Consider the following 15,625-nt stretch of genomic DNA (forward strand, 5'->3'; position numbering starts at 1 on the left):
TGGTTTGGGTTGGAAAATGGAAAAAATGGAATTTGGGATGATTGCATGAGCTAAGGGTGGTCGATTCTCCTCAGGGTAGAGCGGGAGGTTGGTTTGGGTTGGAAAATGGAGAAAATGGAATTTGGGATGATCCGACGAGCTCAGGGCGGTCGATTCTCCTCAGGGTAGAGCGGGAGGTTGGTTTGGGTTGGAAAACGGAGAAAATGGAATTTGGGATGATCCGACGAGCTCAAGGCGGTGGATTCTCCTGGGGGTAGAGCGGGAGGTTGGTTTGGGTTGGAAAATGGAGAAAATGGAATTTGGGATGATCCGACGAGCTCAGGGTGGTGGATTCTCCTGGGGGTAGAGCGGGAGGTTGGTTTGGGTTGGAAAATGGAAAAAATTGAATTTGGGATGATTGGATGAGCTCAGGGTGGTCGATTCTCCTCAGGGTAGAGCGGGAGGTTGGTTTTGGTTGGAAAATGGAAAAAAATTGAATTTGGGATGATTGGATGAGCTCAGGGCGGTGGAATCTCCTCGGGGTGGAGCGGGAGGTTGGTTTGGGTTGGAAAATGGAAAAAATGGAATTTGGGATGATCCGACGAGCTCAGGGTGGTGGATTCTCCTCAGGGTAGAGCGGGAGGTTGGTTTGGGTTGGAAAATGGAAAAAATGGAATTTGGATGATCCCACGAGCCCAGGGTGGTGGATTCTCCTGGGGGTAGAGCGGGAGGTTGGTTTGGGTTGGAAAATGGAGAAAATGGAATTTGGATGATCCGACGAGCCCAGGGCAGTGGATTCTCCTCAGGGTAGAGCGGGAGGTTGGTTTTGGTTGGGAAATGAGCAGGAATTAAGGTTTTGGTGCCACCTTTGGTGGAGGCACCACTGATTCCGTGCCCTCTGCCCTGAACCCCCTCATTGGCCTGACCCCGATTCCCTCACCTGAAAAACGTCCCCAGGTGTGCTGGAACAAGCTGCCCCCTCGGCAAAACCAAACTGGAGCCAAATCCCAAAATCTCCTCATTTTCTGCTCCACACCGAGGAGCTGAGGGTGCCCCGGGGCTCAGCAGGACGAGGATTTAAGTGCAGCTCCCGCTGAGTTTTTGTCTCCTCTCACGGCTCCGAGCTTTGTCCCCGTCCCTGCAGATCCCTCCAGAGCTCAGCCATGTCCGCCAGCACCCACAGCCACGCCGGGAGCCGGGAATTCCCCGGGAATTGCACCCTGGAGAGGGCCCTGCAGACCGTGGTGGACGTTTTCCACCGGTACAGCGTCCGCCAGGGCGAGGTGGACCTGCTCAGCCTCGGCGACTTCAGGACGCTGCTGAAGGAGCAGGCGCCGTCCTTCCTGAGCACCTGCGTGAGTGCCAGGGGGAGAAATCCATGGGGAGGGGGCTCGGGGGGCCTCGGGGGGCGTGGGGGGCACGGGAGGGGGGCTCTGGTCACGCCCAGCTCGGGGTCCCACCAGGAGCAGCCGCGGGGGTTTGGGGCAAAATTTGTCACTATAGGACACGAACAAAATTTCGCATTTTTTCTAAATATTTCAGAGGGCAAAAGGTATAAAAACCCCTTTAATTGTCTAATTTTATAAATGTTCTGATGCAGACTTAACACGATGGGTGAACAAGACTGACCCTCCCCAATGGCATTGGTCAAACCAGAGAAATGGGCAAAATGGTTTTTTTCTCTGGGAATCAGAAAGGCAAAAATTTGGAGAAAGATTGTTTTGGGAAAGGAAAGTTGTTTTGGCAAGATTGTTTTGGGAAGGAGCTTTCCTAAGAAACTTTTCCCTTGGGAGAGGAGTTAGGAGCTACCAGCAGGCTCAAATCTCTAAGGCCCAAAAAAAAACAATCACAAAATCCTCAAAATATCACAAAATCCTCAAAATATCACAAAATCCTCAAGATATCACAAAATCCTCAAAATATCACAAAATCCTGGCCCCTCTGGGGTTTCATTTGGGGCTCAGGGCAAGGCAGGGGAAGGTCAGGACACCCTGGGGTCACCGTGATCAGCCCGGAGGTGGCAGGGGGACAAGGGTGGGTGCAGGGGGGACAAGGGTGGGTGCAGGGGGACAGGGGTGGGTGCAGGGGGTGGGACAGGGGGTTCCAGGGTGGGTGCAGGGGGACAGGGGTGGGTGCAAGGGGACAGGAGTGGGTGCAGGGGGACAAGGGTGGGTGCAGGGGGTGGCACAGGGGGACAAGGGTGGGACAGGGGGCTCCAGGGTGGGTGCAGGGGTTCCAGGGTGGGACAGGGGGTTCCAGGGTGGGTGCAGGGGGTGGCACAGGGGGTTCCAGGGTGGGTGCAGGGGGACAGGGGTGGGTGCAGGGGACCAGGGTGGGTGCAGGGGATGGGACAGGGGGTTCCAGGGTGGGTGCAGGGGGACAAGGGTGGGTGCAGGGGGTGGGACAGGGGGCTCCAGGGTGGGTGCAGGGGGTGGCACAGGAGGTTCCAGGGTGGGTGCAGGGGGTGGGACAGGGGGCTCCAGGGTGGGACAGGGGGTTCCAGGGTGGGTGCAGGGGGTGGCACAGGAGGTTCCAGGGTGGCACAGGGGGTTCCAGGGTGGGGCGGTGGCCCCAGGCAGGGCTCAGCCCCCAGGCTGGGAGGGGTCACTGCAGCTTCCAGAACCTTCCCGGGGCGGGGAAGGATCCCGGCAGCTCCATTTGTCCCCACGGGGGTGGGACAGGGGACAGATGTGACCCCCCCGGTGCTGTCCCCGACTCCAGGACAGGAACAGGGCTGACTACCTGGAGAAGCTCTTCCAGGAGACCGACCTGGACCACGACAGGGAGCTGAGCTTCGAGGAGTTCACCGTGGTGCTGAGCAAGCTGGCGGACGACGCGCACCGCATCAGCCACGGCTCCGAGCGCTGCGGGCCCGACCGCGACTGAGCCCTGTCGCGACAGAGCCCAATCGCGACAGAGCCCGGCTGCGACTGAGCCCAGTCGCGACTGAGCTCAATCGCGACAGAGCCCAATCGCGACAGAGCCTGGTCGTGACTGAGCCCAATCGCGACTGAGCCCAATCGCGACAGAGCCCAATAGCGACAGAGCCCAATCGCGACAGAGCCTGGTCATGACTGAGCCCGGCTGCGATTGAGCCTGGCTGCGATTGAGCCCAGCTGTGGCTGAGCCCAATCGCGACTGAGCCCGACCGCGACAGAGCCAAATCGTGACAGAGCCTGGTCGTGACTGAGCCCAATCGCGACTGAGCCCGGCCACTACTGAGCTCAATCGCGACTGAGGCCGGCTGTGACTGAGCCAAATTGCGACAGAGCCTGGCCGTGACTGAACCCTATCGCGACAGAGCCAAATCGCGACAGAGCCAAATCGCGACAGAGCCAAATTGCAACTGAGCCTGGCCGTGACTGAGCTCAGTCATGACTGAGGCCGGCCGTGACTGAGCCCAGTTGTGACTGACTCTGGCCGCGACTGAGCCCAATCGCGACAGAGCCCGATCGCGACAGAGCCCGATCGCGACTGAGCCTGGGAAATGGGGAGAGGGAAGCTTTGGGAACGGGGCTCTGGCTGCTCCCCGCCTGCTGGGCCGCAATAAAAGCATCGCTTGAAATTCCCCGAGGCTTTTGCTGGTTCCTCGTCGCTCCCGTGGCCTCTGGTGGGGTCACCCCGGGGGGGACAGAGCTGCTGCCCCCTCTGCCCACATCGGCTGCTCCCCTGCCCCTGAAAGGAGTCCCCAGTCCTTCAAGGACCCTGAAAGGAGGTCCCCAGTCCTTCAAGGACCCTAAAAAGAGTCCCCAGTCCTTCAAGGACCCTGAAAGGAGTCCCCAGTCCTTCAAGGACCCCTAAAAGGACTCCCCAGTCCTTCAAGGACCCCTAAAAGGACTCTCAATCTTCAAGGACCTCTAAAAGGACTGCTTAGTCCTTTAAGGACCCCTAAAAATTACTCCCTGCTCCTTTAAGGAGCTCTAAAATTACTCCCCAGTCCTTTAAGGACCTCTAAAAGGACTCTCAATCTTCAAGGACCCCTAAAAGGACTCCCCAGTCCTTCAAGGACCCTAAAAAGGACTCCCCTGTCCCACCCCCCTGCACCCACCCTTGTCCCCCTACGCCCCACCCTTGTCCCCCTGCCACCTCCGGGCTGGTCACGGTGACCCCAGGAGGTTTCCTGAAATTGCACCAAAATTCTGCAACGCCGGGGCCGGTCCCGGACGCGCCATTGTGAAATGTCCCCGATGTCCCCAGATGTTCTGAGCACCCCCCAGTGTGAAATGTCCCCGGTGTCCCCAAATGTTCTGTGCACCAGAACCCCCCCATAGTGAAATGTCCCCAGTGTCCCCAGATGTTCTGACACCCCCCAGTGTGAAATGTCCCCGATGTCCCCAGATGTTCTGTGCACCCCCCGGTGTGAAGTGTCCCCGATGTCCCCAAATGTTCTGAGCACCAGAACCCCCCCATAGTGAAACGTCCCCGATGTCCCCAAATGCTCTGTGCACCCCTCCAGTGTGAAATGTCCCCGATGTCCCCAGATGCTCTGAGCACCCCCTCAGTGTGAAACGTCCCCGATGTCCCCGATGTCCCCAAATGCTCTGTGCACCCCCGGTGTGACAGGCAGAGCTCCCCCCCACCCCAGGGCTAGAGGCTCAACCACAGAATCCCGGGATTATTTCACTCCAGGACCGGGTCCAGCCTGGGATTTGTCCCCTCCTGGTCCTTCCCCGGACACCCCCCGGGTGGGGATCCCGGAGCTCCCCGGCCTGGCCGCCCTTTCCAGGAGGGAATTCCTGCGGGAACGCCGGGGCTGCAGCTCCTCTGGAGCTCCTGGGCTCTCCCAGCCCTGCCTGGGGCTTTGTTTTGGGTTTTTATTCGTGTCCGAAACCCCCCCGAGGCCGGGCAGGTCATTTATAACCAGGAAACGCTGGAAAATCTCATTTTTCTCCCCAAACTCTGAGCCTCTGCCAGGCCGAGAAACAACAACGCAAAAAGCCACAAAGCCGGGACAGAGCCCTGCAAAGTGGGAAATAAAAAAAAAGATAAAAATGCAGCTTTTAGCCACACCTGGGGCGGGGAGGAGCCACCCCTGGCACAGGTGAGAGGAGCTCCTGGAGCTGTGCCAGGCTGGGAACACGCCCGGAGAGCTGCAGGCAGGGGACAGTCCTGGTGCCACCTCTGTGCCCCGTGTCACACTGGTGCCACCTCTGTGCCAGTGTCACACAGGCTGCCCTGCCCTGCGGAGGGGTCAAATGTCGGGCTCGGTGATTTTGGGGGGTTTTTTCCCCCAAGTTTGGGGATCCCGGGAAGCCCGGGGGACACCGGGATGCGCCAGGAGCGGGGACATTTGGGGACACCCCCCTGGCACCAAAAAACAGCCCTGGAGAGGAGGAAAATCGGGAAAAGTGGGAGAATCCCGAGGGAAGGGACTCCCAGAGGGGTGAGGGGACAGGGCCACCCCCACCTGGGCGTCCCGGCCTTGCGGGAAAAGCCACAGAGCCCCTTTTGGGGAAGTGCCAGAGCCTTGGGCAATGCCAGGGGGGGGACAGGGACGGGGACAGGGACATTTCACAACGGGCAGGGCTATAAAGGGACACGGCGGTGACACCGGTGACACCCAAGGGGACATCGCTGCCAGGACAGGATGAGCAAGGCAAGGCCGGGGGGGGGGGTTTGTGCTCTTTTCCAGGTCGTCGGAGCTGTGAGGACCCTCGGGGGGTTTCTCTGCACACCCCCGCCAGGTCCTGGCTGAGCAAAACCACCTCAGCCGGGGCTGGGCCCACGGGAGGAGAGGTTTCCTGCTGGGAGACGTTCCTGAGCCCCACAGAGGCTCCTGGATGTCACATCTCGTGCTCTGTGTCCCCACAGAGGGGTTTGGGGTGCTGTCACCTGCTCTGTGTCCCCACAGAGGGGTTTGGGGTGTTGTCACCTGCTCTGTGTCCCCACAGAGGGGTTTGGGGTGCTGTCACCTGCTCTGTGTCCCCACAGAGGGGTTTGGGGTGCTGTCACCTGCTCTGTGTCCCCACAAAGGATTTTTGGGGTGTTATCACCTGCTCTGTGTCCCCACAAAGGATTTTTGGGGTGTCATCACCTGCTCTGTGTCCCCACAGAGGGGTTTGGGGTGTCATCAGCTGCTCTGTGTCCCCACAGAGGGGTTTGGGGTGTCATCAGCTGCTCTGTGTCCCCACAGAGGTTTTTTTGGGTGTTATCACCTGCTCTGTGTTCCCAGAAAGGTTTTTTTGGGGTGTCATCAGCTGCAGAGGTTTTTTTTGGGGTGTTATCAGCTGCAGAGGATTTTTGGGGTGCTGTCACCTGCTCTGTGTCCCCAGAAAGGTTTTTTTGGGGTGTTGTCACCTGCTCTGTGTCCCCACAGAGGTTTTTTGGGTTTTTTGGGGTGTCATCACCTGCTCTGTGTCCCTACAGAGGGGTTTGGGGTGTCATCACCTGCTCTGTGTCCCCACAGAGGGGTTTGGGGTGCTGTCACCTGCTCTGTGTCCCCACAGAGGGGTTTGGGGTGCTGTCACCTGCTCTGTGTCCCCAGAAAGGTTTTTTTGGGGTGTTATCAGCTGCAGAGGTTTTTTGGGGTGTTATCACCTGCTCTGTGTCCCCACAGAGGTTTTTTGGGTTTTTTGGGGTGTTATCAGCTGCTCTGGTTGATTTATCAGCAGAGCCAGGCTGAGACAAATCCCATTTTGGGGACAAATCAGCTCCCAGCTCTCGTTTGGAGGCTGCAGGGTCCTCCAGACTCCTCGGAGAAAACTCCGGCAGCTCCGATTCACCCCCAGAAAGGAGCAGCCGAACCTGATCCCCGGCAATCCCAGATTTTCCTGGACTTTTGGGATTTTCCTGGCAGTTTGGGATTTTCCAGGCCCTTTGGGATTTTCCTAATTTGGGTGTTCTTTCCTCCATGATCCCAGATTTTGCCGGCCATTTGGGATTTTCCTGCCATTTGGGATTTTCCTGATTTGGCTGTTCTTTCCTGGTGATCCCAGATTTTCCTGGCTGTTTGGAATTTTCCTGGCCCTTTGGGATTTTCCTGATTGGGGTGTCCTTTCCCCTTTGATCCCAGACTTTCCTGGCCATTTGGGATTTTCCTGGCCCTTTGGGATTTTCCTGATTTGGGTTTTCTTTCCCGGCAATCCCAGATTTTCCCGGCCCTTTGGGATTTTCCTGATTCGGGTGTTCTTTCCCCCATGATCCCAGATTTTCCAGCCATTTGGGATTTTCCTGCCATTTGGGATTTTCCTGATTTGGCTGTTCTTTCCTGGTGATCCCAGATTTTCCTGGCTGTTTGGAATTTTCCTGGCCCTTTGGGATTTTCCTGATTGGGGTGTCCTTTCCCCTTTGATCCCAGACTTTCCTGGCCGTTTGGGATTTTCCTGGTCCTTTGGGATTTTCCTGGCCCTTCGGGATTTTCCTGGCAGTTTGGGATTTTCCTGATTCAGGTGTTCTTTCCCAGCGATCCCAGATTTTTCTGGCCATTTGGGATTTTCCTGATTTGGGTTTTCTTTCCCCCATGATCCTGGATTTTCCTGGCCATTTGGGATTTTCCTGGCCCTTTGGGATTTTCCTGATTTGGGTTTTCTTTCCCGGCAATCCCAGATTTTCCCGGCCCTTTGGGATTTTCCTGATTCAGGTGTTCTTTCCCCCATGATCCCGGATTTTCCTGGCCATTTGGGATTTTCCTGCCATTTGGGATTTTCCTGCCATTTGGGATTTTCCTGCCATTTGGGATTTTCCTGGCCATTTGGAATTTTCCTGGCAGTTTGGGATTTTCCTGATTCAGGTGTTCTTTCCCGTCCATTTGGGATTTTCCTGATTCAGGTGTTCTTTCCCGGCGATCCCAGATTTTTCTGGCCCTTTGGGATTTTCCTGATTTGGCTGTTCTTTCCTGGTGATCCCAGATTTTCCTGGCTGTTTGGAATTTTCCTGGCCCTTTGGGATTTTCCTGATTGGGGTGTCCTTTCCCCTTTGATCCCAGACTTTCCTGGCCATTTGGGATTTTCCTGATTCAGGTGTTCTTTCCCAGCAATCCCAGATTTTCCTGGCCATTTGGGATTTTCCTGCCATTTGGGATTTTCCTGCCATTTGGGATTTTCCTGGCCCTTTGGGATTTTCCTGGCCCTTTGGGATTTTCCTGGTTGTTTGGGATTTTCCTGATTTGGGTTTTCTTTCCCCCATGATCCCAGATTTTCCTGGCTGTTTGGAATTTTCCTGGCCATTTGGGATTTTCCTGATTTGGGTTTTCTTTCCTGGTGATCCCAGATTTTCCTGGCAGTTTGGGATTTTCCTGCCATTTGGGATTTTCCTGATTTGGGGTGTCCTTTCCCCTTTGATCCCAGACTTTCCTGGCCATTTGGGATTTTCCTGGCAGTTTGGGATTTTCCTGATTCAGGTGTTCTTTCCCAGCGATCCCAGATTTTTCTGGCCATTTGGGATTTTCCTGATTTGGGGTGTCCTTCCTCCCGCAGTCCCAGCAGAGCCAGGAGCCGCTCTCGGAGCTGGAGAAGGCCTTGGACACCATCATCGACGTCTTCCACCAGTTCTCGCGGCGGGAGGGGGACAGGGACACCCTCACCAAGAAGGAGCTCAAGCTGCTGATCGAGAAGCAGCTGGCGAATTACCTGAAGGTGAGGGGGCCCTTCCTCACACCTGGAGGGAGCCAGGCTGGATCCGGGGTCTGGAATCATCTCCAGGGTTTGGATTCATCCCCGGGGTTTGAATTCATCCCCGGGGTCTGGAATCATCCCCGGGGTCTGGATTCATCCCTGGTGTTTGGATAAACCCCCAGGGTTTGGATTCATCCCCGGGGTTTGGATTCACCCCCAGGGTTTGGATTCATCCCCAGGGTTTGGATTCTCCCCCTTCCCACCCTGCCCTCCTGCCCAGCCACCCCAAATATTCCAAACATTCTCCATGAAGGAACCCTCATCCCCTTCTCTGCAAAAATCACGTTTACATCCCCCAAAATCTCCTTTTCCCCCCAAAATCCACACCAGGAACATTCCCCAGAGCCCGTTTGTGCTCCTGGAACTCCCCTGAAACCAAAGGGAAGCTTTTCCTGCCCCAAGGGGAATTCCGGGCCGCCAGCCAGGGGGGTTTTAACCTTGTCCCCTCCTCCTCCTCCTCCTCCTCCTCCTCCCTCTCAGCACGTGAAGAACAAGGCCACCATCGACCAGATCATGAAGGACCTGGACGTCAACAAGGACGCCCAGATCAGCTTCGGGGAGATGATGCTGCTGGTGACCCGCGTCACCTGCGCCACCCACGAGCACCTGCACGAGGTGGAGGGACACCAGCACCAGCACCAGCACCAGCACCAGCACTGAGGCAGCGCCGCGGCCCTCCCCTCCCTCCCCTCCCCTCCCCTCCCTCTGGGGAACCTCGGAGCTCGGGAAAGGCTCCGGAGCCAAATCCACCCTTCCCTTCCCTTCCCTTCCCTTCCCTTCCCTTCCCTTCCCTTCCCTTCCCTTCCCTTCCCTTCCCTTCCCTTCCCTTCCCTTCCCTTCCCTTCCCTTCCCTTCCCTTCCCCTCCCTTCCCTTCCCTTCCCTTGCCTTCCCCTCCCTTCCCCTCCCACTTTTGCTGCCGAATAAAGATTTATCCCGAGGCTCTCCCTGCGTTTTTCTGGTTTTTTTTCTCCTTAAACCCACCCTGGGGTCAGGCTGCAGGGGTGGGGTGTGCCCCTGGGATTTTGGGGTTCCCTGCAGGAGCCGCTTGTGGCTCACAGTGAGCTCTGGAGGTTGGGGTTGCACCGGGAGCTGACAGATTTTTGCATTTCCAACTGGGAAAAAAAACCCCCAAAAAACAAAACCCACCCACTAAAAACAAAAAAAAACCACCCCAAAACAAGACAAAACAAAACAAGACAAAACAAAACAAGACAAAACAAGACAAACCAAACCAAAACAAGACAAAACAAAACAAGACAAAACAAAACAAGACAAAACAAAACAAGACAAAACAAGACAAAACAAGACAAAACAAGACAAAACAAGACAAAACAAGACAAAACAAGACAAAAAACCCAAAACAAGACAAAACAAAACAAAAACAAACAAACAAACAAAAAAGCCCAAACCAAACCAACACCCCCCCCAAAAAAAAACCCCCAAAACCCCCCCCAAAAAACCCCAAAACAAACAAACAAAAACCAAACCAAAAAAACCCAAACCAAACCAACACCCCCCCCCAAAAAAAACCCCAAAACCCCCCCAAAAAACCCCAAAACAAACAAACAAAAACCAAACAAAAAAACCCCAAACCAAACCAACACCCCCCCCCCCCCAAAAAAAACCCCCCAAAAACCCCCAAAAACCCCCAAACAAACAAACAAAAACCAAACAAAAATCCCCAAACCTCCCTATTTTGGCCTGGAAATCTCCACAGATCTCCTGAGGCTGAGCTGTGGTGGGCAGGGGCTGGGAGGAAGGGTGGGGAGGGATTTTCTGCAGGAAATCCCTTTTTAGGGCGTTTTTGCTCCACAGATGGGGGTGGAAATGTTAAATTTCGGGCAGCTGCGCCCCGTGAGGACAAGAACGAGGAACAGCCCCAATCCCTCACTAAAACACCCCAAATTCGCACCAAAACCCCTCATTTGTTAATAACCAGCTCCTTTCTGGAGGGCTGGAAACATCTCTGGGGCTGCTGAGGATTTCCAAACCCCTTTGGGGGCAGGAAAAGCGCCCGTGGTGATTTCCCAAGGGTGACTCAAAGCCCTGAAATCGCCCAGCTCCGGAAAGGAACCTTCCAGAAGCTTCCCCAAAGCGGCAGGGCTGAAGCAAGACCCTCCCCAGGTTAACACAAGTTCTCCACGGGTTTGCTTCACCCCCAGGTTGCTTCAGCTTCCTCCGGAGCCGGTTTTGACAGCCGGGAGCTCAAATTCCTCCTGAGGAGGTCGAACCTGCAGAGGGAGCGGGGTGTCCTCAGCTCTGCACCCCAAAATAGGGCGGGAGCCCCATCCCACGGAGATTTGGGGTCGTGGAGCCCCATCCCAGAGAGATTTGGGGTCGTGGAGCCCCATCCCAGAGAGATTTGGGGTCTTTGGACCCCCATCCCAGAGATTTGGGTCTCTGGATCCCCATCCTGCAGAGATTTGGGGTCTCCGGACCCCCATCCCAGAGATTTGGGTCTCTGGATCCCCATCCCACGGAGATTTGGGGTCCTGGAGCCCCATCCCAGAGAGATTTGGGGTCTCTGCAGCCCCATCCCAGAGATTTGGGGTCTCTGGATCCCCATCCTGCAGAGATTTGGGGTCTCTGGATCCCCATCCCAGAGAGATTTGGGGTCTTTGGAGCCCCTTCCCAGGATTTGGGGTCTCTGGATCCCCATCCCACAGGATTTTGAGGTCTCTGGAGCTCCATCCCAGAAATTTGGGGTCTCTGCAGTCCCATCCTGCAGAGATTTGGGGTCTCTGGAGCTCCATCCCAGAGATTTGGGGTCTTTGGAGCCTCTTCCCAGAGATTTGAGGTCTCTGGATCCCCATTCCGGAGATTTGGGGTCTCTGGAGCCCCGTCCTGCAGAGATTTGGGGTCTCTGCAGTCCCATCCCAGTTTTTTAGGGTCTCGGGACCCCCATCCCGCAGCGCTTTGGGGTCCCTGGGGCAGGAGAAGCCCCCACACCCCACGGGGAGGGCAGGGGAGGCACCGGGACCCGCCAGCCCTGCGGACAGGGATTTGCGGCAGGCCGGGATTTTGGGGGGCTCTGGGGGGGCTCTGTGGGGTTCCAGCCCCCTGTCCCTGCACAGACCCCCCCAGGACGGGGCAGGAGCCGGGCCCTGGCTCCGGGTGCTGCTGTAACCGGCCCTGGGCTGGGGGCTCCTCTTGTGTCACCCTGGGGCTGCTGGAGGGGAGGGGACACCAAACGAACCCCCCCGGACACCCCGAGCGACCCCGAAACCTACAGGGACCCTCCCGACCCCACCGCAGCTCCCGGAGGGGTTTTCCAGCCCCCCAAAGGACGCCGGGCTCCTGCTGCCACCTGCTGGGAGGTGACATCGCCGGGACGCGACACCTGGAGGTGCCACCAGGTCCTGCCGGGGCTCCCCGAGGATGCTGCGACCCCCTCGAGCCCCCTGAAATAAATCAGATTATTCGGATTTTGACGTGTCGGGACCAAACCCTGCATTTCCTTGGTGTGAGGTTGGTTTCAAACATCCCGAACTCCTCTGTCCCCAAAAAATGTCCCGGGATTGGCCCCGGCAGCTCCTCACGGCCCCGGCCCCCTCCCAAAGCCCCGCCGGGGTTTGGGGGTAACTCGGCAGGCGGGGGTGGCACCCAGCTGTGCCCCCAGCTGTGCCCCCAGCTGTGCCCCCAGCTGTGCCCACCCCAGGACACCCCCGGACCCCTCAGACACAAGGGGGGGGTCCCCAAATCTGTGGAGTTTGGGGGCTCTGTGCAGGCTCTTGGTATGGGGACAGACCAGAACCTGGCCTGGCCGTGGGTCCGTGGGGATGGACCAGAACCTGGCCATGGTTCTGTGGGGACAGGACCAGAACCTGGCCATGGTTCTGTGGGGGCAGGACCAGAACCTGGCCATGGTTCCACTGGAGCTGGACCAGAACCTGGCCATGGTTCTGATGGACCTGGACCAGAACCTGGCCATGGTTCCATGGGGACAGGACCAGAACCTGGCCTTGGTTCCACTGGAGCTGGACCAGAACCTGGCCATGGTTCCATGGGGATGGACCAGAACCTGGCCATGGTTCCACTGGAGCTGGACCAGAACCTGGCCATGGTTCCATGGGGATGGACCAGAACCTGGCCTTGGTTCCATGGGGCTGGACCAGAACCTCGCCATGGTTCCACTGGAACTGGACCAGAACCTGGCCATGGTTCCACTGGAGCTGGACCAGGACCTGGCCGTGGTTCCATGGGGACAGGACCAGAACCTGGCCATGGTTCCACTGGAGCTGGACCAGAACCTGGCCATAGTTCCATGGGGATGGACCAGAACCTGGCCATGGTTCCATGGGGATGGACCAGAACCTGGCCATGGTTCCATGGGGATGGACCAGAACCTGGCCATGGTTCCATGGGGATGGACCAGAACCTGGCCATGGTTCCATGGGGACAGGACCAGAACCTGGCCATGGTTCCACTGGAGATGGACCAGAACCTGGCCATGGTTCCGATGGACCTGGACCAGAACCTGGCCATGGCTCCATGGGGACAGGACCAGAACCTGGCCATGGTTCCACTGGAGCTGGACCAGAACCTGGCCATGGTTCCACTGGAGCTGGACCAGGACCTGGCCATGGTTCCATGGGGATGGACCAGAACCTGGCCATGGTTCCACTGGAGCTGGACCAGAACCTGGCCATGGTTCCATGGGGATGGACCAGAACCTGGCCATGGTTCCACTGGAGCTGGACCAGAACCTGGCCATGGTTCTGTGGGGACAGGACCAGAACCTGGCCATGGTTCCATGGGGACAGAATCCCATCCCGGCCTGGCCGTGGCTCCCTGGAGGTCGCATCCCAGCCTGTCCCCAAGCCCTGACATCTCCATCAGGGCTGGACCCTGTCCCCATCCACGGGGATGAACAAGGAGTGATTCTCCCATGGGAGGGAGTTCATCACCCCCAGGGTCCCCTGGTGTCCCCTGGTGTCCCCCGGTGTCCCCTGGTGTCCCCTGGTGTCCCCTGGTGTCCCCACAGTGCCACCGCTGCCCTGCCAGCTCAGGGCTGCTGCTCCTTTCTCCCCAGAGGAGCCCAGGGGCAGCTCAGTGCCATTTGGGACAGCCCAAAAATAAGATTAATCCCCTTCTTCCTGCAGGAATTTTTGTGGTTGGTGACATTTTCTCAACTTTGAACTCACAAACCCCTTGGGCTAGGAAAAAAAAAACCCTTTGGGGGGTGTTAAATGCAGAGTTTGGAGTAGGAAGGGAACCCCTGGCTGGCTTTTTTTGGGCTCCGAGGAGGCGCAGGTCCCTTTGTCCCTGACCTACATAAACCTGTCCAGGTGTGCCGTAAACATCCCCGGAGCCGCGGGATAACGAGGGAGGCTCCGTGGGAAGAGAACAGGACTGACCGGAAGGGATCCTCTCCTCCTCCCACCCCCGCAGCTGCCAGGACCTGCCAGGAGCTACCAGGACCTGCCAGGACCTGCCAGGAGCTGCTCCCTCCACTCCCTCCCGGCCCCGCTGCAGGCAGGTGAGTCTCCACCGCTCCTTTTTTGGGGTTGAAATGAGATTTTTGTGCTCAGTTTGGAACGGGTTTCACCCGGCGGGGCTCGGGTGTGGAGGCAGCAGCTCTGGGAAAAAGGAAAATTCTTCTTGAGCAGGAATTCCCTCCGTGCTGGGCACTGGGGAATGCCCAGTGCTGTGCCCAGGAGGGGCTGGGGCGGGTCCAGAGAAGGGAACGGAGCTGGGGAAGGGTCTGGAGACCCCCTGAGGGAGCTGGGGGGGCTCAGGCTGGAGGAGAGGAGGCTCAGGGGGAATTTCTGGCTCTCCACAACTCCCTGACAGGAGGCTCAATTGGAATCAGGAGGAATTTCCCCATGGTCAGGCCTTGGCAGGAGCTACCCAGGGAGGTTTGGAGGTGACCAGGGGAGGCCTGGCCGTGACCCTCTGGGCTGGGGACACGGTGGGAGGGTTGGGCGCGCTCTCCTCGCCTGATTCATTCACCCCTGGGTGGCTGCAGGGGACGGCTGCCCTTTAATTCCACCAGAGAAATGACAGGAACCGAGGTGAAAGTCCTCAGAGAAGTTTCCTTTCACCCCTGGTGAAATAAAACACAGAAAGGCTGAACAGAATGTTTGGGATTGTTGGAATTCGGGGATTTTCCTGCCATCACAGCGGCTGTGGCCTCGGGTTCTGCTCCTCCCCAGGACTGCAGCCATGTCCAGGCTCATCAAAGCCATCACGGAGATGGTGCAGGGCCCCCAGGGCCGCACCAGGAAGGGCAAGAAACCGGAGCCCTTCAGCAGGAGCGAGTTCAAGAAGCTGATCCAGCAGGAATTCGCTCCTGTCAAGGTAACACCGGGGGCTGGAGGGGGGAAAAGAGGGTGGGAGAGGCACTGGGGAGGTGTGGGGGGTCTCCAACAGGGCTGGGCCGGGGTCTCTCGGGTTTTCCCGGGGTTTATCCTGCAAATTTTCCCCCTCCCGGTGCCCTTTTCCTGCAGGGGGAAGGTGCAGGTGAACCCAGCCCCACCTGGCACGGGGATTTTGGGAATCCTCCCCCACCCCCGGCTGCTCCTTCCCCACCCCGGGAGGGGCTGACGGGGCCGTGTCCCCCCAGAGACCCCCGAGCTGTAAGTACAGATCCATCCCCCGGCCCTCGGAGCCCGACACGGAGCCCATCAACAAGGAGAGGGCTCCTGCCAAGCCCTGCGTGTACTGAGGGTCCTGCTGCACCTGGGACAGGTGAGGGACAGGTGAGGGACAGCCAGGGAGCACCCATGGGACACCCTTGGGTGGGGGCAGAGCCGCGGCTGGGCCTGGTGTCACCTCCAGCGCGCCGGGGGAGGGTGGGATGGAGCAGAAGCTGAGCTCCGGAGGGTGTTTAATCAGCTCTAATTAAATCTGCGTGGTAACTGGGCGCCAATCGGGGCTGCAGGGAGGAGGGGCTCCGCCCCCGCCAGGTTTTGGGGTGAGCCCCCCGCGGGTTTTCCTCGCTCTCCGCAGGATCCCCTGGATTGCTCCGAGGGTGGGATCTCCTTCCAGGCTCTCCCTGCTCCTCCTCGTCCCGGGAGGAGCCAGGACCGTG

General features: G+C 57.9%; 2 protein-coding genes across 2 annotated transcripts; both read left to right on the forward strand.

Annotated features, from left to right (window-relative positions):
• Nucleotides 1-1,128: 1,128 nt before the first annotated feature.
• Nucleotides 1,129-2,936, forward strand: LOC134563312 (protein S100-A12-like). Its single transcript, XM_063421182.1, has 2 exons — nucleotides 1,129-1,334; nucleotides 2,701-2,936. Exons 1-2 carry the CDS (start codon nucleotides 1,143-1,145, stop codon nucleotides 2,863-2,865), a joined length of 357 nt encoding a protein of 118 aa, XP_063277252.1. The 5' UTR covers nucleotides 1,129-1,142; the 3' UTR covers nucleotides 2,866-2,936.
• Nucleotides 2,937-5,512: 2,576 nt separating this feature from the next.
• Nucleotides 5,513-9,424, forward strand: LOC134563316 (protein MRP-126-like). The gene is made up of 3 exons (XM_063421185.1): nucleotides 5,513-5,575; nucleotides 8,394-8,552; nucleotides 9,072-9,424. The coding sequence occupies exons 1-3, from the start codon at nucleotides 5,567-5,569 to the stop codon at nucleotides 9,249-9,251; spliced, it is 348 nt and encodes a 115-aa protein (XP_063277255.1). The 5' UTR covers nucleotides 5,513-5,566; the 3' UTR covers nucleotides 9,252-9,424.
• The last annotated feature ends 6,201 nt before the right edge of the window (nucleotides 9,425-15,625 follow it).

The sequence above is a fragment of the Prinia subflava genome, chromosome 35 (genome assembly GCF_021018805.1).
Source record: "Prinia subflava isolate CZ2003 ecotype Zambia chromosome 35, Cam_Psub_1.2, whole genome shotgun sequence".
Classification (NCBI taxonomy): domain Eukaryota; kingdom Metazoa; phylum Chordata; class Aves; order Passeriformes; family Cisticolidae; genus Prinia; species Prinia subflava.